This window comes from Kogia breviceps, chromosome 1, assembly GCF_026419965.1.
Source record: "Kogia breviceps isolate mKogBre1 chromosome 1, mKogBre1 haplotype 1, whole genome shotgun sequence".
NCBI classification, from domain to species: Eukaryota; Metazoa; Chordata; class Mammalia; order Artiodactyla; family Physeteridae; genus Kogia; species Kogia breviceps.
This window is the reverse complement of record NC_081310.1, coordinates 59,962,113-59,985,428: the sequence shown is the minus strand read 5'-3', so window position 1 is coordinate 59,985,428 and position 23,316 is coordinate 59,962,113. Positions and strand designations below refer to the sequence as shown.

The following is a 23,316-nucleotide window of genomic DNA, read 5'->3' as shown; positions in this document are numbered from 1 at the left end:
GGAGGGGAGACCAGCCACAGGAGGGGACGTGAGGGGAGATCAGCCACAGGAGGGGACGTGAGGGGAGACCAGCCACAGGAGGGGATGTGAGGGGAGACCAGCCACAGGAGGGGAGGGGAGGGGAGACCAGCCACAGGAGGGGAGGGGAGGGAGACGAGTAATAGGAGGCTGGTGCAGAGGCCCAGGGGAGAGGGAATGTGGCTTGAATCGGGGGTTGGTTGTGAGGGAGGAGAGAGGGCACTACCGGCAATGATACCAGTTGTCTGGTGACAACAGCAAGATAAAAAGTGGCCCTCCACCGAGAGGGAGCAATGGACAGAGGAGAAGTTGGTTCCATTTTGGGTGTGGTGGCTTTGGAGTGCCTGTGAGACATTGAAAAGGAAACACTAGGAATGTAGTAACACATGTGGGTCAAGACGCAGTGGAGAGAGACATTGGGGGTCGTTAGTTTGTACGTGGTCTTTGATGCCAGGACAGTGTGGTTTCAGGGAAGCTAAAGGGGAAAAAATATTTTAAAGTGTGTGTTTGGGTTTGGGATGGGGGTCGGGGTCCCTAACATCAGATGTTGCTGGGAAGCCACTTAAGATGAAGATGGAAAATTGACCATTGGCTTAGGTGACCCAGGAGTCCCTCGGTCCTGGGTGAGGGCAGTTTGGGGGGCTTGGTGGGGTGTGAGCCAGGCTGTAGTGGGCTGAGCGTTGGATTGAAGAGAGGCCGGTGGAGATAGTCACTCCGCTGTATGAGGGGGAGGATGAGTCAGGAGCTTTGGCTGTAAGAGGAAGCAGAGCTTGAACTTTAGAGAAATATGAGAGTGGAAATTTGGGGGGTTGCTTGCATCTCAGGAGAGATTCGTGACTGTGTGAGTGCTGATGGAAGGAGCCAGCTGAAAGGGGGAGGCTGACGGAAAAGCAGCCTCTTTCCATCAGAACACCCCTGAGGAGGCAGGAGGCTGGGACAGGTGGAGAGCTTGGCCTGGTGCAGAGGCCACCTCTGCGGGGGCCGCCGGGGGGTGGGCGGAGGAAGGTCAGAGCAGGGGCCCCCTGCACAGGGAGCTGGATTTGCAGTCCTGGTGGCAGGAAGTGGATGTGTCTCCGGTCTGAAAACTTCTATTTTCTGTGCAGTAGGAAGTGAAGTTTCCCCGGGGAGACAGGGAGTGTGGTTAAGGTCTGTGCAGAAGAGAATGGTGTGAAACAGATGTTGAAAACAAGAGAGTGAGCTGAAAGGGAAACTGGCCCAGAACTCTGTTACCTGATGAAGTCTTGGGAAAAGGAATCCAGCAAATGTGATTTTAGATCTCTAGCACCTTGTGAGGCACCTCGTTGAGGGCCCTGTACCTGTTTTTTGAATAAAAAGTCCTTCTCAAGAATGAAGGGCTCAAGATCTATATTTTCTTTCTAATCCGACAAATACTTTGTGCTGCTCTGTCCCTTTGGTCTTTCCCCACATCTCTCCATGTTGATATTGTCTAGGATTTTAGTTCTATGATAATTATAGATTTAGTTCTATGATATTCTTTTTTATTGTCCTTAGTCCTTTAGACAATTGTTTAATGATTTTCATTTTCCATATCTCTTATCACATCTTCTTAGATTGAATTATTTGAACACTTCTTCCATGATTGTTTTCTAAGTATAAGTTTTTGTGGCAAAAGAAGAAAAAAGTCCTTCTCAGCATTTTCCCTCTTTTGCAGGTACCTGGCTACCCACTGGGACACCTCATCCAGGGGCTAGTTCACATTGGTGGCAGTAAGGAGCACTGTTCAGGCTCCACTCTTCCAGCCCCGGATAGCTAGACCTTCCCCCTCCTTACACGGACTACCCCCCCTCCCCCCCCAAGTCAGCCATCATTAGCCAGCTTTGCCTTCTCTAGCTGTGACCAGTAGAATTTCAGGACTCAGAATCTGTTGAGATGAAGTGTTAGGCCCTGGGAAGCATGCTCTGTGGGAGAGAGCCTGTCCTGCTTTCTGCAGAAACTGTAAGGCTGCTGTTCAGTCTTCCCATGAGTACTTCCTGAGTGCCTATCATATGCCCAGTTCTAAGTACTGCTACCTCAGGAAACAGAAGAAACATTCTTGCCCTCATGGAGCTTATGTTCTGGCAGGAAGATAGTAAAGAAGCAAGCATATACCAAGCTACATGGTAATAAGCTCTTTGGAGAAAAATGCAGCAGGTGATGACGGGGTTGCCGGGGATGTTGCTATTCCACGTGGGTCGGTGAAGCCCTCACTTGTGAGGTAACAGCTGAGCAGGTAGCGGAAGTGAGGAATAAGCTATTCAGGTGTCAGGCAGAAGAGCATTCCAGGCAGGGCGGCAGCGCAGAAGGCTCTTCTACTAGTCAAGAAGAAGCGAGGCTGGTGTCACTGGAGTGTGTGAACAGAGGAAAGTGCTGGGAAATGGGGACGGAGAATGGAGGCCAGATCACAGGAGTCTGAGGACACTGGCTTTTACCCTGAGTGAGATGGGGCCCTTGGAGCAGACAAGTGACATATCTGACTTCTGTTTTTAAAAGGATCAGTCTGACTGCTGGGTTGTGAATAGACTGTAAAGGGACAGGGGCAGAGGAGGAGACCAGCCAGGAGACGAGGGCTTTATCCAGTGGGGGGTGACGGTGGCTTAGACTGGGATGGTTATGCTGACAGTAGAGAGAAGTAGGTAGATATGCTTGGAGGAAGAGCCAATAGGATTTGGTGTTGTGGGATGGAGACTGAGAGGTGCCAAGGATGACTCCAGAATTCTTGGTCCAAGCAACAGGGTGACTGGCGGTACTGGTTTGCTGAGGTGGGGGAAGGTGGTAGGAGGAGCAGGCTGGGTGGGGCTGGGTGTCTTACGTTTGATATGCTCAGTGAACAAACATGGAGCTATGGGCTAGGCAGTGGGGATGACTCGAGTTCAGGATGGGGGTCCAGGCTGCAGATAGGAACCAGGGCATTGTCAGCCTTAGATGGCATCCAAGGCAGGAGCCGAGATGGGTGCACCAAGAGCACAAGTGTAGATGGAAGAGAGAAGAGGTCCAACACCAGCCGAGGTGCCCGAGAGGTGGGGCAGTGAGGAGTGGCCAGCAAGGAGAAAGTGACCCGGAAGCCGGCACGGTGGTCTAGCTCGGCATGTCTCACACTGCAACGGGCTGCAGAATCGAACCTGAGAACTTATTAAAAAAGCAGACTTCTAGCTACCGCTGAGAGGTCCTGATTCTGAAACATATTAATGAGGCCACGCTAAACTATTGTAACAAATAGTACCCCAAAGCAGAGGTCTGTTTCTCTGGGGTATGGTGTCCAAGCCAGCATTTTTATCATGTTCCAGGGCACGTTCTTTAGCAGAGTGTCCAGGGACCCAACCACTCCGGAAACTGTTGCTGTGCTTTGTGCCTAGACATGCTCCCCACTGGACTGAAAACATGTTGGGAACAGGAACTTGGGGTCCTGTCCCACTGTACCCCTTCCCACAATAGAATGAGGTTCAGACCTCTGCATGCAGCAGGCACTGAATAAATGCTGGCCAGGAGTGAAGAATGGACAAGCATGAGTATTAAGCACTTATTTTTGTGCCAGACACTGTGTGCTGGTAATTTATGTAGATTAATATGTTTAATATTAACTGAGCCTTAGAGGCAGGTGCTATTATTGTCCTATTTTCCAGATGAAGAAAGGTGACACAGGTAAGTGAATGGCAGAAATGATTGAACCCCAGTGGTGTGGTTCCAGAGCTGGTCTCTAACCAGCAGTCTATACTGCCTCTTATCAAGACCTCCCTTTGGGTACCAGTTGGGTTGTGGTACCTTTTCTTCTGGACATGACACAGAGTAAAGAGTACTGGATTTGTGGTCAGAAAGCCTAGATTCAAGTTCGTGCTCCATCACGTTATCTGTGTAATTTGGGGCATAGGTACTTCACAACTTGGGGCCTCAAGTACTTCATCAGAAATATGACCATGATATTCCTATGGGGTTAGTGTGAGGACTGGGCGTGATGTTGTATGTGAAAGTACAAATTGCAGAGCACTAGTACATATATTATTAACTTGAAAAAACCAAACTGTAGAACCCCTACAGTTACCCAAAAGAGCTGCCAGAGGGGTGTAGATTGTAGGCAACCCAACAGGCCTTGCTTAACCAGACAGGTTCTCTGTACAATCCTTTATTTATTTATTTGTTTATTTATTTATTTTTGCGGTACGCGGGCCTCTTACTGTTGTGGCCTCTCCTGTTACGGAGCACAGGTTCCGGATGCGCAGGCTCAGCGGCCGTGGCTCACGGGCCCAGCCGCTCAGTGGCATGTGGGATCTTCCCGGACCGGGGCAGAACCCACGTCCCCTGCATCGGCAGGCGGGCTCTCAACCACTGCGCCACCAGGGAAGCCCCAATCCTTTATTTATTGATTTGGTTTTTCTTGAAATTTGGTTTGATAAGTTTCACTGTTTTTAAAAAAACTGTGAAACTTCTGGCTAGCTGATCCCTTAAGTCCTTCCACAGCTGACTGGCTCAGTTGTTGGGGGAAACCACTCCTCAGATTCTGTCTGCTTCTCTTGGGTCCTCTTCCTGGACTCCCCACCTGCTTTCCCTCTTCTGTCGTCCTGATCAAGCCCATCAGTCCCAATAGCCCGATGTCAGCTGTCGAACTGAGGGGACTCTAGGCTGCCTGCCCATGTGTGGGCTGGCCATCTGGGGTGTGCCTGGGGTAACGGACCTCGGGAAGCTTCTCCTCCCAGGTCTGGGGGTGAGAGGGCCGCCTTCGGTCCCGTGTGCTTGCTCTCCAGGCCTGGGCCAGAGCTGGCCTCACCGCTGGTCAGGAGGGGATTGCCCATCTGCCTTTCCCAGGACATCGACTCACGCCCCAGCCACAGAGTCTTCCAGAGCTCTGGGGGCCGTTGGCAGTTAGTACTTCACACATCTGTGGTCAGCTTTGGAGATATGAACCTAACGCAATGGGAGGTGTGTGTGAGCCTTGTGGAAGATGAGGCACAGCTCCAATGATGTTGGCCTTTGGTAGCTAAAAGTCACCAAAAGGTCAAGCCAAGGTTTCTGGATCCTCCTTAGCACGTCTGTTCTGTATCCTGCCTAGGGTGGTCTCCGGTCTCTCCCCTTTCCTTAGAGCACCCTTAGGCTATGGAGGGTGGGGCCTGGCTCAGTCCCTGCTTAAAAATGCTTCTGAGTGCCAAGCTAAATCTGAACTGTTGTCCGTTGGCTGTGTATCCCAGATCCCATGTCACTCCGCTTGCAGGTTCTCTAGAATCTCCATCACTTTCTGAGAGCCTCTTTGTGGGAGGAAAAGGCCCATCAAGAAGGGAGACGGGGGCTTCCCTGGTGGCGCAGTGGTTCAGAATCCGCCTGCCGATGCAGGGGATACGGGTTCGTGCCCCGGTCCGGGAGGATCCAGCCGCTCCGTGAGCCATGGCCGCTGAGCCTGTGCGTCCGGAGCCTGTGCTCCGCAACGGGAGAGGCCACAACAGTGAGAGGCCCGCGTACCACTAAAAAAAAAAAAAAAAAAAGAAGGGAGACGGGAGGGAGAACGGAGTCTGAGATGGTAGCCCCGTGCCCCGATGAAGCAGGGATGCTCACTCACACTGGGAAGTGTGGTCTGGCTGAGGGTGAGGGAGCCTTTCAAATGAGGGGGGTGAGAGCTGTGGCAAGAGAGCTGACCCAGCCTCCGGGGAGCCCTGTGGGCGGAGCCACCTGGAGGTGTGGTCTGGGCCTTGGGAGAACCAAAATGTACATGTCCCCACGGGGAGGTTTTTTTTTTTTTATTGTTATTTAAATTTACTCTGGAGATATATATTGTGGTTAGGAAAAAGGCAAAAGGGCATAAAATTGAAAAGGAACAGACATTTTCATTACTAACAGGTGATTGCATAGTTGGTAAATTTTTTTTAACATCTTTATTGGAGTATAATTGCTTTATAATGGTGTCTTAGTTTCTGCTTTATAACAAAGTGAATCAGTCATACATATACATATCTTCCCATATCTTTTCCCTCTTGCGTCTCCCTCCCTCCCACCCTCCATATCCCACCCCTCTAGGTGGTCACAAAGCACCGAGCTGATCTCCCTGTGCTATGCGGCTGCTTCCCACTAGCTATCTATTTTCCATTTGGTAGTGTGTATATGTCCATGCCACTCTCTCACATCGTCACAGCTTACCCTTCCCCCTCCCCATATCCTGAAGTCCATTCTCTAGTAGGTCTGTGTCTTTATTGCCGTCTTACCCTTAGGTTCTTCATGACCTTTTTTTTTTCCCCTTAGATTCTATATATATGTGTTAGCATACGGTATTTGTTTTTCTCTTTCTGACTTACTTCACTCTGTATGACAGACTCTAGGTCCATCCACCTCACTACAAATAACTCAATTTCGTTTCTTTTTATGGCTGAGTAATATTCCATTGTATATATGTGCCACATCTTCTTTATCCATTCATCCAATGATGGACACTTAGGTTGCTTCCATGTCCTGGCTATTGTAAATAGAGCTGCAATGAACATTTTGGTACATGACTCTTTTTGAATTATGGTTTTCTCAGGGTATATGCCTAGTAGTGGAAAGGAAGTGTCAAATGCCATGTAAAGGGCCAGAGGGCAACAGTTTAGGAGAGACTAATTGTCAAATCTGATTATGTTGTTACAGTTTAGATCATCAAATGAATATAACTGTGCTTTTCCAAACTACCTTCATGGGGCCTCACCTCCTACCCCAGCACCCAGATGATTTGGGCCTCCATCTTGTTCAAGGGCAGAGTACAGGTGAACATGGGTGATGTTTCATTCAGAAACTGGGGATGATGATAATAATAATGTGTACATGATAGGGTTGCTGTCAGGATGAAAATGAGACAATGCATATAAACTCGCTGGCTGTGAGCCTGGACGTCACCTCAGTAAGTGTAATTGCGACCCATATCCAATTCCAGCCCTTAGGTTCCATTCACATCTTTTCATATCGCCCCCTTGCCGTGCATCTGCCTCATTCCGATTTGTCCTAGGTTGTCTTCATGGCCCTCCTTACAATAGCCCTTTGCCACTGAGGCCTTACATTCATTCCAAATTTCCCTTCTTCTGTACCAAATGTTGATGGAGTGCTCTGTGCCGGGCTTCGGCTGGCTCTGAAGGTCTGAAGGCTAATGAGGACAGCCCCACCCTCAAGCAGCTTGCTGACCAAACCCGGAAGGCAGTGGGGACTGTGATGGGCGTGGAGCAGAGGCGGAGGGTCAAAGCTCTGACTTGAGTCAGAGCTTCTTATAGAGGAAGCTCTTGCATGGGAAGATCAGCAGTCTTTGTTATTTCCCTCTTGCTCTAACCTCTGAGAGCAAATCTCGGAGGTCTTCTGCAGCATCACCTGGAGGCAGGCGGACTCTGGATGGTTCTAAGCAGGAGAGAGAGTTCCCTTCAAGGCTTCCCTGAGTGAGACTGATGTTAAAGCAGCAGCGGCCACAGAGTCAGGAGGGCCTCAGGAATGCCTTTCAGCCCCTGACCACCCCTCTTCTCTCCACCAGCAGTGCTTTGCTGCACTCCCAGGAAAATGAGGAACCAGAGGTCTCCTGACAACTTGGAGAGAAATCACACTTCTCTTCAAAGGAATTAAAACCATACCCACATCATTCTCCATCCCATGTCCAAGAAAGCCTTCTTCTCCAAAAGTGTAAGGGAAAGAAAAGACACCCTCCTTCTGCCTCTGCGACACCAAAGCCAGCCATCGTGTGGATGGGACAGTTGGGTTTGGGGGGCTGTTGTCCCATGTAATCTGGCTGTGGTGGGATCACCTGCTCCCTGCATGGTCTCCCCATCACGTTAGACCTGATGCAAAATGACCTCGTTACACCTGCGTTTTTCCAAGGCCCTTCGTCTTTGTCTCTCACCTGCATGGTTAAAGGTTGATGGAAATAAAACCAGTCTGTCCTGGAGGTCGCACAGTGGTTGTGTTGTTGTGTTAGGCTGTGGGAACAGCGGAGAGGAAGAGAAGGATGAGTGAGAGCAGAGAGGCCAGCAGTCGTCTTGAGGGGTTTCACCTTCAGGAGCTTTCTGGGCCGTTGCAGACAGAGGCTTTGGTAACAACTTCGGGCCCATCTCCGTTCTCTGTGCCAGTGGAGGCAACATGCTATATAAAGGGCTTTTCTGGGCTTCCCTGGTGGCGCAGTGGTTGAGAATCCACCTGCCGATTCAGGGGACACGGGTTAGTGCCCTGGTCTGGGAGGATCCCACGTGCCGCGGAGCGGCTGGGCCCGTGAGCCATGGCCTCGGAGCCTGTGCTCTGCAGATGGAGGGACCACAACAGTGAGAGGCCTGCGTACCGCAAAAAAAAAAAAAAAGGGCTTTTCTTTTTCTTCTTCCTCTTTTGCTTCCTCCTCCTCCTCCTCTTCTTTTTTTTCTTTTTTTTTTTTGTTGTTGTTTTGTTTTTCATTTTTGTGGTAGTAACCATTCTTCCTGGAAGAGCAGCATCTCAGAATTCAAGGACCAGAAGTGACTTTGATAAAGGGAACTTCCTGTCCTTCAACAGGTAGGCATCTGGCCATACAAGCCAAGGCTGTTCTCTATTAGATCACCGCCCAGGGCACAGGTTCGGGCATCTCCCTGAGTCACCGCATCTTGGGATTTCACATTTTAACATTTCCTCATCACTAACCACCATCTCCCCTCCTTTAATTTAAGCCCAGGACCTGTCACTGGGTCTTGGGTGGGTTTGGGGAATAACATATGTGCACCTGTCTCCTGTTGCCAAATGTGAGCCTTGGGGAGTCGGCTTCTTAAGGTCCTGGCGAGGCCTGAGCAGAACTGAGAAATGGGCTGTTTGCCTTCTGGCAGCCCATCCCATAACTGGCAGCTTCATGGGCTGGTGTGTTGTTACCCATCTGTTGCCCTTGGCTCAAGGACCACCCTGGGGCACCTGGCCAGCCTTTGTGCCCCCATCTTATCACCCAGGCCCTGTAAGTCTCACCTCCCAAAGGAAGCAATCTCTCTTGACTGTCAGTACGCTTTCTTACAAAGGCGCCTCTGGAAGGGCTGCAGGCCTCTCCCACAGTCCTCAGACTCCCCCATCCAGGCACCGAGGTACATTTAACAACACCCCCTGGACCCTAAAAACTGCTGTCAAATCCAGTCATTAGCATTAGGGATCTCAGACCTAGCAGTGGGTGGAAGGTCACACAGGCTGAATGGGAGTTACTCTGGGGGAAGCAGCACTGATTAAATCCCAAATAGGGAGAAACACGGGGCTGTGCTGTAGCAGTGGGTGTGATGGGGAAGGACCAGACAGCAGACCCCAGTACTAGCTTCCAGGAGCTCATGCACTGCTGGCTCTCTGGGATGTCTTATCTCTCCAGACCTTACGTTCTTGACACAGATCTAAACCTGTTTTGTCAAATGTCATTACTAAAATGACCACCAAATTACTTGCAAAGTAAAAAAATAAATAAACAAAAGAAATTAGTGCCTTGGGCAGTATTCAAACAATTATTGATACCACAAAGATGGGCCTGTCTGTCATCCCTAAAGAGATGAAAACCATGGAGTGAAAACTGGACTTCCTGACCAGCATACACTCAGGGCTCTTCACAATGTGCTCTTCCCCTCCTTCCACACACGCATCTCACAGAGACCTTTCTAGGTGTTCCCAGCTGGGAATTCAGTTGCACAGGGGATGGCAAAACGGGGAAGCCAAACAGGACCCTCGGAGTGAGGCAAGTCCAAGATGACTCATAGCGGGAAGCTGCCCACCCCCTCTAGAGCGGAAGGGATGAAGAGAGGAGATGGTGTTTCCAGAGCTTGGGAGCCGGGGACCTGCCTGGTGGAGCTAGTTCACAGAGAGAGGGGCCATTGGTGGGCATTAAAGCCGTGGAGGAGCCCAGTCACTGTTGAGATGCTGCCTGACACTGAGGGATGAAGGAGAAATGGTCTACTACTCCCTTCCTCCTACCCTGCAGTCTCGGGCCAGCGTCTCTCACTGGCTGAATGGGAGAGCAGACTGTTTTCCCCAAGGAGAGCAGACTGTTACGCATGTACCACCACACCACTGCCTGGGGCTCCCTGAGACCCTTTCAGGGGATCTGCATGGGCAAAACTCTCTGCATAATAATACTAAGATGTCGTTTTCCATCTTTACTCTCCTTTAATGAGTACACAGTGGTGTTTTCCAGAAGCTACATGACATGTGATAATGCAACAGACTGAATGCAGAGTAGATAAGAGAATCCAGCTATCTTCTCTTAAGCCCAAACAGAGCCAGAAGCCAGGGGACCCTGGAAACACAGTTTTGGGGGGGCCAACCCCCTTGACGATGCAGACCAGGGCAGAGGCAGGGCAGAGGATGGATCTGAGAGCAAACAGGTGGATAACTGGCGTGTTCTCCTAATTCCACTTCAGCTACAGTTAATCATTAACTGTTCCTGAACTTTGTGATACCCTCTGGGAAATTGTTTTATCTCCTTCATTTAGAAAATGCTTCCCCCTTCTTCAAGACCAGTGGAGATGTTTCCTTCTCTCTGGAATCAGCACAGACACCTCAGAAAGCATTAGCTACCCCTCATCTGGGCTCCAGCAGCTTGTTTAAATCTCTCTTGGGGGGAATAGCCACGAGGGTATTGCCATATATCATTCCCGGGTCTGATTTCCTCTGTTCCACTTGGAGACCCTCAAGGGCGGATGTGTTGTAACAGGTCTCCGCATTCTCAGGACCCAACCCAGGACAAGTACATGCTGAGTGTGTGCAGGGATGTACAAACAAGGGATCTGTGGGAGTGTCTTCCCACGGGGTCACAGCTGGCAGAGCAGGAGCTGAGCCCAGGTCTCTGGCCCTGTACCCTTTTCACTCTGGGATTTGATCTTGAACTTTCAAGAATCAGAACTTGAAAACCCTGAAGACAGTTCCTGAGCTTATGTGCTATGAAGTAAAATATAATACATAAAAGCATTCCTGAGTTTTCCAAACCTTCATTAATCTATACAAGATGCTGGGGGACTGTGGAAGTAGTGTGGACAGACAGACAAGGACCTTCCTGTTTTTTGTGTTAAACCTGAGAGTGAATTCTGCTAGATATGTGTCCTTTTTGTTGTAACGAAAAGCCAAACTCATGCTGCTTCAGAATGTTAGATTATGTATTATGTGTCCCCCAAAAATGAGTCAGAAGAAATATCTAAGTAAAGAGGAACAGTGGGCTCGGGTTGAGGGCCTAGATATACCAGATATTGAAGTACATGACAAAGCTCAAAAAAAGGAAGAAAAGAGGGAAGGAAGGAAGGAGGGAAGGGAGGAAGGGAGGGAGGGAGGGAATATTTTAAATCGTGACATCCTAGCCTTTCTTTGGAATTTCTAGAAAATTCTCAGGGAAAAGATGCATCAATTTATGAAGCTTAAAAATGGCATTTAAAAGAAACTCAAGAAGCGTTCTTAGGTAGCAGATGGGATATGATTTTCTCTTGTCTTTCTTGGTTTGAGATAATAATTCTTCAACAGGAGGACCATTATAACTCCATCAATGGCAGGAATAGACACTGTTTACTGCAGTAAGGAGATACACACGCTCTAATAGTAATTTTGATGATTTTTTTTTCTTATATATAAGAACTGAAATCTTTTGCTGTTCCTGTTACATAAGCTGTAATACCCAGAGGGGAAAGATTTTAATAAAATGGAGCTCTTATTTCCACTAAATAGCAGCCTGGGAATTACAGAGTACCAGCTGAAAATGTTGAATTGGTTAGAGAAATATATTTGTTAGACAAAGAAATGTCAACCTTTGTAGTTCTATTATTGGGGCTCTCTAATGTCAGCCAGCACAGTGCATTGATTCCATTTTTGGAGCTGAGTCACAGGCCTGAAGGAGCTTCAGAGGATGGAGACAGACCCGGCCCTGGGAGACTTCACTGCTCGGTTTCTGTATAAGAACATTGCCCTGAAACCTCTCAAGTCCATATTGTAGAGCAAAACACAAGTGCTTATTTTTTTGTATCTAATGAGATAAAAACTCGATTGCATAAAAAACAAATATTGGACAAGACAACATTGGAGAGTGAACAAGGTCAGCGGATGACTTAGACCTGCTGAGCAGGGCCGGGTAAGACACACAGTGGTAGGGAGAGTGTGGCCGGGGTGTCCTGTCCTCCACTGGGCATCCAGCAGGAGAAAGGAGACTATCTGTGAGGGTCACATGCTGGGCCTGCCAGTACAAAGACTGACAAGGAGCAGGCCACCGCGGGCAGCCTGATAGACCAATGGTCCCAAAAGTGGGCTTCAGGGACCCCGGGGTGCTGGAGCAGCTCTTACTGGGACATGGGTTTCCTACAGCTAATCGGCTCTTGCATCATTCAGGTATGTTCAGGCACAGAATTGACATTGACAACTTTGACTTGGAATTTTTCCCCAAGGAGAGCAGACTGTTAAGCATTTACCACCACACCACTGCCTGGGGCTCCCTGAGACCCTTTCAGGGGATCTGCATGGGCAAAACTCTCTGCATAATAATACTAAGATGTCGTTTTCCATCTTTACTCTCCTTTAACGAGTACACAGTGGTGTTTTCCAGAAGCTACATGACATGTGATAATGCAACAGACTGAATGCAGGGTAGATAAGAGAATCCAGCTATCTTCTCTTAAGCCCAAACAGAGATGTGCAAAAATGTAAAAAAAAAAAAACAAAACAAAGCCACTCTTCTCACTAATCTTTTTTCTTTTGGAAAATGATTATTTTTCATACAAATATTATTTATGTTAACATATAATTGTCTCATTATTATCTTAAAGTGAATTAATAAAGAAATATTTTCTTTAATTCCTCAGTTTTACTCTCAAATATGGTAAATATTAATGAATATAACCGAAATAAGCAAAAACTCTTTGGGAGTCCTCAAATTTTTTTTTAACATTTTTATCGGAGTATAGTTGCTTCACAATGTTGTGTTAGTTTCTGCTGTATCACAAAGTGAATCAGCCATATGCGTATGTATATCCCCATATCCCCTCCCTCTTGTATCTCTCTCCCACCGTCCTATCCCACCCCTCTAAGTGGTCGCAAAGCACCGAGCTGATCTCCCTGTGCTATGCGGCTGCTTCCCACTAGCTATCTATTTTACATTTGGTAGTGTATATATGTCAATGTTACTCTCTTACTTCGTCCCAGCTTACCCTTCCCCATGCCCGTGTCGTCAAGTCCATTGTCTATGTCTGCGTCTTTTTTCCTGTCCTGCCCCTAGGTTCTCCAGAACCGTTTTTTTCTGTTGTTTGTTTGTTTTTAGATTCCATAAATATGTGTTAGCATACGGTATTTGTTTTTCTCTTTCTGACTTCACTCTGTATGACGGACTCTAGGTCCATCCACATTACTACAAATAACTCAATTTCGTTTCTTTTTATGGCTGAGTAAGATTCCGTTGTATGTATGCCACATCATCTTTATCCATTCATCTGTCGATGGACACTTAGGTTGCTTCCACGTCCTGGCTATTGTAAATAGTGCTGCAATGAACATTGAGGTGCATGTCTCTTTTTGAATTATGGTTTTCTCCAGGTATATGCCCAGTAGTGGGATTGCTGGGATATATGGTCATTCTGTTTTTAGATTTTTAAGGAACCTCTTTACTAGTCTCCATAGTGGCTGTATCAATTTACATTCCCACCAACAGTGCCAAGAGGGTTCCCTTTTCTCCACACCCTCTCCAGCATTTATTGTTTGTAGATTTTTTGATGATGGCCATTCTGGCTGGTGTAGTTATTGTAGTTTTGATTTGCATTTCTCTAATGATTAGTGATGTTGAGCGTCCTTTCATGTGTTTGTTGGCAATCTGTATATCTTCTTTGGAGAAATGTCTATTTAGATCTTCTGCCCATTTTTGGATTGGATTGTTTGTTGTTTTGATATTGAGCTGCATGAGCTGCTTATAAATTTTGGAGATTAATCCTTTGTCAGTTGCTTCCTTTGCAAATATTTTTTCCCATTCTGAGGGTTGTCTTTTCCTCTTGTTTATGGTTTCCTTTGCTGTGCAAAAGCTTTTAAGTTTCATTAGCTCCCATTTGTTTATTTTTGTTTGTATTTCCATTTCTCTAGGAGGTGGGTCAAAAAAGATCTTGCTGTGATTTATGTCATAGAGTGTTCTGCCTATGTTTTCCTCTAAGAGTTTGATAGTGTCTGAACTTACATTTAGGTCTTTAATCCATTTTGAGTTTATTTTGTGTATGGTGTTAAGGAGTGTTCTAATTGCTTTGTTTTCCATATAGCTGTCCAGTTTTCCCAGCACCACTTATTGAAGAGGCTGTCTTTTCTCCATTGTATATTCTTGCCTCCTTTATCAAAAATAAGGTGACCATGTGTGCATGGGTTTACCTCTGGGCTCTCTATCCTGTTCCATTGATCTATATTTCTGTTTTTGTGCCAGTACTATACTGTCTTGATTACTGTAGCTTTGTAGTATAGTCCGAAGTCAGGGAGCCTGATTCCTCCAGCTCCGTTTTTCTTTCTCAAGTTTGCTTTTGCTATTCGGGGTCTTTTGTGTTTCCATACAAATTGTGAAATTTTTTGTTCTAGTTCGGTGAAAAATGCCATTGGTAGTTTGAGAGGGATTGCACTGAATCTGTAGATTGCTTTGGGTAGTATAATCATTTTCACAGTGTTGATTCTTCCAATCCAAGAACATGGTATATCTCTCCTTCTGTTTGTATCATCTTTAATTTATTTCATCAGTGTCTTATAGTTTTCTGCATACAGGCGTTTTGTCTCCTTAGGTAGGTTTATTCCTAGGTATTTTATTCTTTTTGTTGCAGTGGTAAACGGGAGTGTTTCTTTAATTTCTCTTTCAGATTTTTCATCATTAGTGTATAGGAATGCAACAGATTTCTGTTCATTAATTTTGTATCCTGCTACTTTACCAAATTCATTGATTAGCTCTAGTAGTATTCTGGTAGCATCTTTAGGATACTCTATGTAGTGTATCATGTCATCTGCAAACAGTGACAGCTTTATTTCTTCTTTTCTGATTTGGATTCCTTTTATTTCTTTTTCTTCTCTGATTGCTGTGGCTAAAACATCCAAAACTATGTTGAATAATAGTGGTGAGAGTGGGTAACCTTGTCTTGTTCCTGATCTTAGAGCAAATGGTTTCAGTTTTCCACCATTGAGAATGATGCTGGCTGTTTGTCATATTACGTGTATGGGTTTGTCATATATGGCCTTTATTATATTGACGTAGGTTCCCTCTGTGCCTACTTTCTGCAGAGCTTTTATCATAAGTGGGTGTTGAATTTTGTCGAAAGCTTTTTCTGCATCTATTGAGATTATCGTATGGTTTTTATCCTTCAGTTTGTTAATATGGTGTATCACATTGATTGATTTGCATATATTGAAGAATCCTTGCATTCCTGGGATAAACCCCAGTTGATCATGGTGTATGATCCTTTTGATGTGCTGTTGGATTCTGTTTGTCAGTATTTTGTTGAGGATTTTGCATCTATGTTCATCAGTGATATTGGCCTGTAGCTTTCTTTTTTTGTGACGTCTTTGTCTGGTTTTGGTATCCGGGTGATGGTGGCATTGTAAAATGATTTTGGGAGTATTCCTCCCTTTGCTATATTTTGGAAGAGTTTGAGAAGGATAGGTGTTAGCTCTTCTCTAAATGTTTGATAGAATTCACCCGCGAAGCCATGTGGTCCTGGACTTTTGTTTGTTGGAAGATTTTTAATCACAGTTTCAATTTCAGTGCTTTTGATTGGTCTGTTTATATTTTCTATTTCTTCCTGGTTCAGCCTCAGAAGGTTGTGCTTTTCTAAGAATTTGTCCATTTCTTCCAGGTTGTACATTTTATTGGCATAGAGTTGCTTGTAGTAATGTCTCATGATCCTTTGTATTTCTGCAGTGTCAGTTGTTACTTCTCCTTTTTCATTTCTACTTCTGTTGGTTTGAGTCTTCTCCCTTTTTTTCTTGATGAGTCTGGCTAATGGTTTATCAATTTTGTTTATCTTCTCAAAGAATCAGCTTTTAGTTTTATTGGTTCTTGCTATTGTTTCCTTCATTTCTTTTTCATTTATTTCTGATCTGATCTTTATGATTTCTTTCCTTCTGCTAACTTTGGGGTTTTTTTGTTTTTCTTTCTTTAATTGCTTTAGGTGTAAGGTTAGGTTGTTTACTTGAGATGTTTCTTGTTTCTTGAGGTAGGATTGTATTGCTATAAACTTCCCTCTTAGAACTGCTTTTGCTGCATCCCATAGGTTTTGCGCTGTTGTGTTTTCATTGTCATTTGTCTCTAGGTATTTTTTGATTTCCTCTTTGATTTCTTCAGTGATCTCTTGGTTATTTAGAAGTGTATTGTTTATCCTCCATGTGTTTGTATTTTTTACAGTTTTTTTTCCCTGTTATTGATGCCTAGTCTCATACCATTGTGGTCGGAAATGATACTTGATACGATTTCAATTTTTAAAAATTTACCAGGGTTTGATTTGTGACCCAAGATATAGTCTATCCTGGAAAATGTTCCATGAGCACTTGAGAAGAAAGTGTATTCTGTTGTTTTGGGATGGAATGGCCTATAAATATCAATTAAGTCCACTTTGTTTAATGTGTCATTTAAAGCTTGTGTTTCCTTATTTATTTTCATTTTGGATGATCTGTCCATTGGTGAAAGTGGGGTGTTAAAGTCTCCTACTATGATTGTGTTACTGTCGATTTCCCTTTTATGGCTGTTAGCGTTTGCCTTATGTATTGAGGTGCTCCTATGTTGGGTGCATAAATATTTACAGTTGTTATATCTTATACTTGGATTGATCCCTTGATCATTATGTATTGTCCTTCTTTGTCTCTTGTAATAGTCTTTATTTTAAAGTCTATTTTGTCTGATATGAGAAATGCTACTTCAGCTTTCTTTTGATTTTATGTTGTGTGGAATATCTTTTTCCATCCCCTCACTTTCAGTCTGTATGTGTCTCTAGGTCTGAAGTGGGTCTCTTGTAGACAATATATATATGGGTCTTGTTTTTGTATCCATTCAGCCGGTCTATGTCTTTTGGTTGGAGTGTTTAATCCACTTACATTTAAGGTGATTATAGATATGTATGTTCCTACTACCATTTTCTTAATTGTTTTGGGTTTGTTTTTGTAGATCTTTTCCTTCTCTTGTGTTTCCTGCCTAGAGAACTTCCTTTAGCATTTGTTGTAAAGCTGGTTTGGTGGAGCTGAATTCTCTTAACTTTTGCTTATCTGTAAAGATTTTAATTTCTCCATCAAATCTGAATGAGATCCTTGCTAGGTAGTGTTATCTTGGTTGTAGGTTTTTCCCTTTCCTCACTTCAAATATGTCCTGCCACCCACTTCTGGCTTTCAGAGTTTCTGCTGAATGAGCAGCTGTTAACCTTATGGGGATTCCCTTGTATGTTATTTGTTGCTTTTGCCTTGCTGCTTTTAATGTTTTTCTTTGTATTTAATTTTGATGGTTTGGTTACTATGTCTCGGCATGTTTCTCTTTGGGTTTATCCTTTATGGTACTCTCTGTGCTTCCTGGAATTGATTGACTATTTCTTTTTTCATCTTAGGGAAGTTTTCAACTATAATCTCTTCAAATATTTCCTCAGACCCTTTCTTTTTGTCTTCTTCTTCTGGGACCCCTATAATTCGAATTTTGGTGCATTTAATGTTATACCAGAGGTCTCTGAGACCTTACTCAATTCTTTTCATTCTTTTTTCTTTATTCTGCTCCCTGGCAGTTATTTCCACCATTTTATCTTCCAGTTCACTTATCCGTTTTTCTGTTTCAGTTATTCTGCTACTGATTCCTTCTAGAGTATTTTTAATTTTGGATCATCTTTACTATCATTACCCTGAATTCATTTTCAGGTAGGTTGCCTATTTCATTTTCATTTATTTGGTCTTGTAGGTTTTTACCTTGCTCCTTCATCATCTGTAACATATTTTTTGTCATTTCTTTTCTTTTCTTTTTTTTTTTTTTTTGATGGGTGGTGCTGTATTCCTGTCTGACTAGTTGTTTGGCCTGAGACAGCCAGCACTGGAGTTTGCAGGCAGTTGGATAGAGTCAGGTCTTGGTGCTGAGATGAGGACCTCGGGAGGCCTCACTCTGATTAATATTGCCTGGGGTCTGAGGTTCTCTGTTGTCCAGCAGTTTGGACTTGGAGCTCCCATCACAGGAGCTCAGGCCTGACAACCAAGATCCCACAAGCTTTGTGGTGTGGTTAAAAAAAAAAAGAAAGAAAGAAAGAAAGAAAGAAACAAACAAACAAAAGGAGCAGTACACTATCAAAGAATAAAGAACAAAGTAAAATAAGAAAGATAAAAAATATATTAGGAAAAATAAAACTATAATTGAAACAACTGGTTGCTGGGGGTTCCTCCTGTGCCCTTAGGGTCTGTGGTCCCTCACCAGTGCCTAGTAGGTGCCCTAGTTGTTCTCACATTTTTTAAGAGATTTTATTTTGTAGAGTGATTTTTGGTTCACAGCAAAATTGAGTGGAAGGTAGAGAAAGACAGACAGAGACACAGATGAGCACATTAAATTCTTGTGCTAGGAAAGAGGTTAGAATGTAGGGACCCAAACTGAGTTTTGTACATCCTATTCCCTTGTTCTGGGGGCTCAACAGACCTGCTGCTTTAGATTATATCTCTGAGGGTCCAAATTTAGATGCTCTGTGACATAGACACGAGTGTGATCTTGAGAGAGAATCCTACAGGGGCATAGGACGTGAACTGTTCTCTCTTGGGACTAGAGGACACAGGACAGATTAGGGCAGTTTGGAATAGGTTCTCCCCCTTCTCTGAGAGAAAGGTGAGTCTTGGTTATTAGGTTGTGTGTGTACATCAAGTGCTGTGCCTCTTCATCATCATAATTAAAACTTTTTTGTTAAATCTCAAGAGTAAACAACATTAAAGGGGGAACAATCACATCTTGTTCTGCTCACCTACCACCCTTGAAATTCTGCAGGAAACATGCAGGGAGGAAAACGTGGGGCTTTGGTCTCAAACCCCAGGATAAAGAAAAAAGTCCCCTGGTCTGCTGGGCTTCTCCAGAGAGCAAGCTTTATTTTCTGCAAGAGGCCAGTTGCTTCCCCTGCTCCATTCTTCCAGGCCACAGCCCGGACTCAGCAGCTGACATGGGCAGAGCTTAGGGTTGAATGGGGCAGCCCATCTCTTGCCTACGTGGTCAGGCTACACAGCTGCTCCCAGGCCCAGCTGAACTTGTCAGCTCCAGGAGAATCATGAGGGATCCCCAAAAAAAGCCAAGGCAAGCAATCCTGAAGGCCATGCCTTCCTGTACCACAGCCACATGGAGGGATGTCACCCCCAAGGACCACCCATCCTTTCACTATTTGCAGACACTGAAACCACCACTCCTGGCACTGTGCCAAAAGTAGCAGCATGCCTGCAGGGGAGACAGACTGTTGTTAACCTGGGAACCACTGGTGGGGGTCCCAAGGGTCCTTAAGGGTACACATGTAAGTTGTGTGTGCTATTTTATAGGGAAAAGGTCTAGAGTTTTCATCAAATTTTCAAAGCCAAGGGAAGTCCTTGCTCAGAAAAGGTTAAGAATTACTATGTTATGACTCATTTATTTTGTAGCTGGAAGTTTACACCTCTTAATTTCCCTCACCTATTAGAAAAAAAAAGAATCACTATGTTAGAGGCCAGTACTACTTAGAGCTGCCCTGCAGAGGGTCTCACAAAAAGTCCATTGAATAACATTAACTCAACAAATAGCTGAGTTGTTCTCCACGTCTGGCTTAGTGCCAAGGGCTGGAAACGCAACAGTGAGCAAGACCAGATGCTAGCTGTGTGTCACTGAGGAGCATAGATATAAATAAAATAAACACACAAATGCGTGTCCAATCTCAAATCAAGCGTTGCTCTGAAGGAATGGAACCTGGTTCTATGACAGATATAACAGTGGATGAATGGTTTTTGGTTTTGTATATTTTTAAAATATTTGGATGGGTAATATAGCCATATTCAAAAATTCAAAAGGATTATTAGCAAAATATCCACACACACCCCACACTTAACCTTTATCCCCTAGCCACTCCCTGGAAGCCTTGCATGTTTTATAGACTGATGAGTAGACCTCCTGCTGTTAGACCAAGGGGAGAAGAAAAGGCTTACCTGAGAATATGAAGCTTGCAATGAAATTTGAAGCATGAATATGAGTTAACTAAATGAGGAGGCCTGGAAGGGGGTAGGGGAAGCCCAGAGGCAACAGCTTGTGCAAAGGCCCTGTGGCAGAAGACAGCATGATGTATTAGAAGAACTAAAAGAAGGTCTGTGTGGTTGGAGTGCAGGAAGCAAGGGGAGGAGAGGTCCAGGGTGCTACTGGGTGGGGAGGATGCATTCTTGTAGCCTACTTAGCACCATGGGCTTTAACCTAAGAGCGCTGGGAAGCCACTGAATGATGAGGAGAGATAATCTTCCATCATACTTGTATTTTGAAAAGATCACCCTGGCTATAGTATGGAGAATGGATTGGAGGGGAAAGCAGTTAATGGGCTTTTATTTAGCTCAGGTGAGAAATGGTGTGGCTTGGTGGTGGTGATGTATGTATATATTTTGCAAGGAATGTATTGGTATACAAAGTTCTTGCTTCTAAAAAATGTTAACAAAACGTTTGTTTCAATTTTCTCAACTGAGTGGAAGAAAAATCCATAACCAGAGTTTACTCAGAATGTAGTTAACACCTGGCTATATTTTGCCCAAGCATGTAGCCACACTGAAGGATAATTTAGCATCCTGTTGATGGACAATGGGCTGAAGTCTCACTGAATCGTGCTAGAAGTTATCTGGTCCAGCCTCCCGCTGAGCACCCCAAAGCCACCTAATCAGGGAACAGATGATTCAGGCACCTGATGGCTGTAGTTGCTGTGGTGTTTGCACACTGAATTTTCCTTCTCTTCTCCCCATCCCCCAGAATGGCTTGTTCTGAGGAGCAAGGAGGTGTCCCCTGTGGCTTCGTCCGCCAGAATTCTGGCCCCTCCATGTCTTTGGACTTTGAGCCAGATGCAGAGTACCAGTTTGTGGAGCAGCTGGAAGAGCGCTACAGATGTGCCTTCTGCCGCTCAGTGCTGCACAACCCCCACCAGACGGGCTGTGGGCACCGCTTCTGCCAGCGCTGCATCCTGTCCCTGAGGTGAGCGCTCAGGGCCTGCGCTCCGGCCGGAAGCGGACAGGGCTGTTCCTGGGATCTACGTGTCATCTGTGGCCACTCAGCTGTAATCGTGGTTTCGGGTATTGCTGTGGTTGGCCACAGAACCACGAATGCGAGGACGGGCTCTCCCAGTGCCCTTCTCTGAGAGCCTGAGGAATAATCTTCATTTCTTTCCGTCTTATTGATAGTCACCTTTTCTGAAAATGCAGACCACACCTGTTTTGCTCACGAAGGCAGACCTCGGTGCACAGTCCACGTGAGGAAGGACCTGTATCTCATGGGGGTCTTTCCTGTAGGCGCCCTGACCTTTCCTTGCCTTGAGGCAGAGGTGGTGTTGCATCTGGAAGGTTCCTTGCCGCCATGGATACTCTGTCGACTCCCCGGCAGCTGTAAAACCTGGGTTGTGCCATTTTGAGGTGGAGACCAGGAGAGACATGGAAGTGGGCTTTGGGGGTTTATACAGGGACGCCACGGAAGTTGTACACTCCCAAGCTTGGAAAGAGAGTTATTACAGCACCTTCTCATTCATTCCTGGGTTCGTTCATTCAGCACCTGTGTGTTCCAGATACCTCGCTAAACCAAGCTCTAGTGCACAGAGGTGAAGAGCTGGAGGTCCAGTGTGACGCAGGACCCTCTAGAATCGTCTGTTCTAGTGAAGGTGCAAGTTGGGGTACAGTGTGGTAGCATAGGACCGCCGAGGGAACGTTGGCAGAGGACATTTGACTCTGTCTGTGGGACTCCCTCTTTGACTCACGTCCTGGAGGATGAATGGGAGTTTCTCAGGCAGACTGAGGAAGTGCTGAAGTTGGGGTGCTGGGGGGCCCCTTCTGGGAGGAGGGAACAGCATGAATAAAGACAGGGCCTGGCCCGCTCAGGGGGAACTTCAAGGGGTCAGGCATGCCTGAAGCTCTGCGGCTGCTCTTGGATGTGCTGTTGAGGTCAACCCTTAATTCTGGCTTCATTTTGATTTTTCTTTCCAGAGAATTAAACGCAGTCCCACTCTGCCCTGTAGATAAGGAGGTGATCAAATCTCAGGAGGTAAGACAATCATGCTTTGGGTTAGCAGTTCTCTGGGTGATGGAGCAGCCAGTGTCCTGGGTTGAATTGGACAGAGAAGTTGGAGCAGGAGAGAGGGAGGGGAACCTTCCTTGGAGTCCATATTCTTCTACTGTCGGGTAAGGTGGGACCGTACTCCCAACCCTCTTTGAGAGAGTCTAGTTTGAGTCCTTACTGATCCCACCAGGGTTCTTCTCCCACTTCTTCTTTACCCTCTTCCTGTACTAGCTCCAGTTACCGTGAGTCACTTGCAGAAATGAAACACCCTGCTTTCTGGAATCACTTTCTCATCTGTTTAGTCTCTAAAACTTTCTTTTATTATTATTATGTCTAGCAATTGCTTTATTGAGATACAATGCATTTGCCATAAAATTAGCCTTTAAAGTGTACATGTTTCTGGGGTGTGTGCCTAGGAGTGGAATGACTGGGTCTCATGGTAACTCTATGTTTAACATTCTGAGGCACTGCCAGGCTATTTTCCAATGCGGCTGCACCATTTTACATTCTTACCAGCAAGGTATGAGAGTTCTAACTTTTCACGTCCTTACCAAAATACGTTGTGGTCCATCTTTTTGATTCGAGTCTTCCTAGTTGGTATGAAGAGGTATCTCGTGGTTTTGATTCTCTAATGATTAATGACACTGAGCATTTTTTCATGTGCTTGGCCATTTGGATATCTTCTTTGTAGAGATTCCTATTCAAATCCTTTGCCCATGTTTAAAGTGAATTGTTTGTCTTTCTAGTCAAATGTTCATGCTCCTTCTCTCTGCTCTTATGATGCGTTTTCCAAATGCTTAGCTGTACTTGTGTCTGCCTCACCCACTAGGCCAGGGGTTGGCATACTACAACACGGGATTTGTTGGGATAAATCCAGCCTACCTCCTGTTTCTGTATGGCTTCTGAGCTAAGAATGGTTTTTATATTTTTAAATCATTGAAAAAAAACAAAAGAAGGGTACACAGGAACTCTGTACTATGTTTTACAACTTCTTGGGAGTCTTTATTTCAAAACAAAAATTTATTTTATGAATCAAAAGAAGGATAATGTTTTGTGGCATGTGAAAATTATATGAAATTCACATTTCAGTTTCCATAAATGACGTTTTATTGGAACACAGGCATGCCCATTCATTTAAGTATCGGGTACAGTAGGGTTGA

General features: G+C 45.3%; 1 protein-coding gene across 3 annotated transcripts in view; it reads left to right on the top strand.

Annotated features, from left to right (window-relative positions):
• TRAF5 (TNF receptor associated factor 5) overlaps positions 1 to 23,316 on the top strand; it is a 47,577-nt gene that overhangs the window by 8,637 nt on the left and 15,624 nt on the right. For all 3 annotated transcript variants that reach the window (XM_059076104.2, XM_059076114.2, XM_067027796.1), the window contains exons 2-3: positions 20,867 to 21,085; positions 22,084 to 22,141. In XM_059076104.2, the coding sequence (XP_058932087.1) occupies positions 20,868 to 21,085; positions 22,084 to 22,141 (276 nt within the window). In that variant the 5' untranslated portion in view covers position 20,867. The remainder of the gene's footprint in view (positions 1 to 20,866; positions 21,086 to 22,083; positions 22,142 to 23,316) is intronic.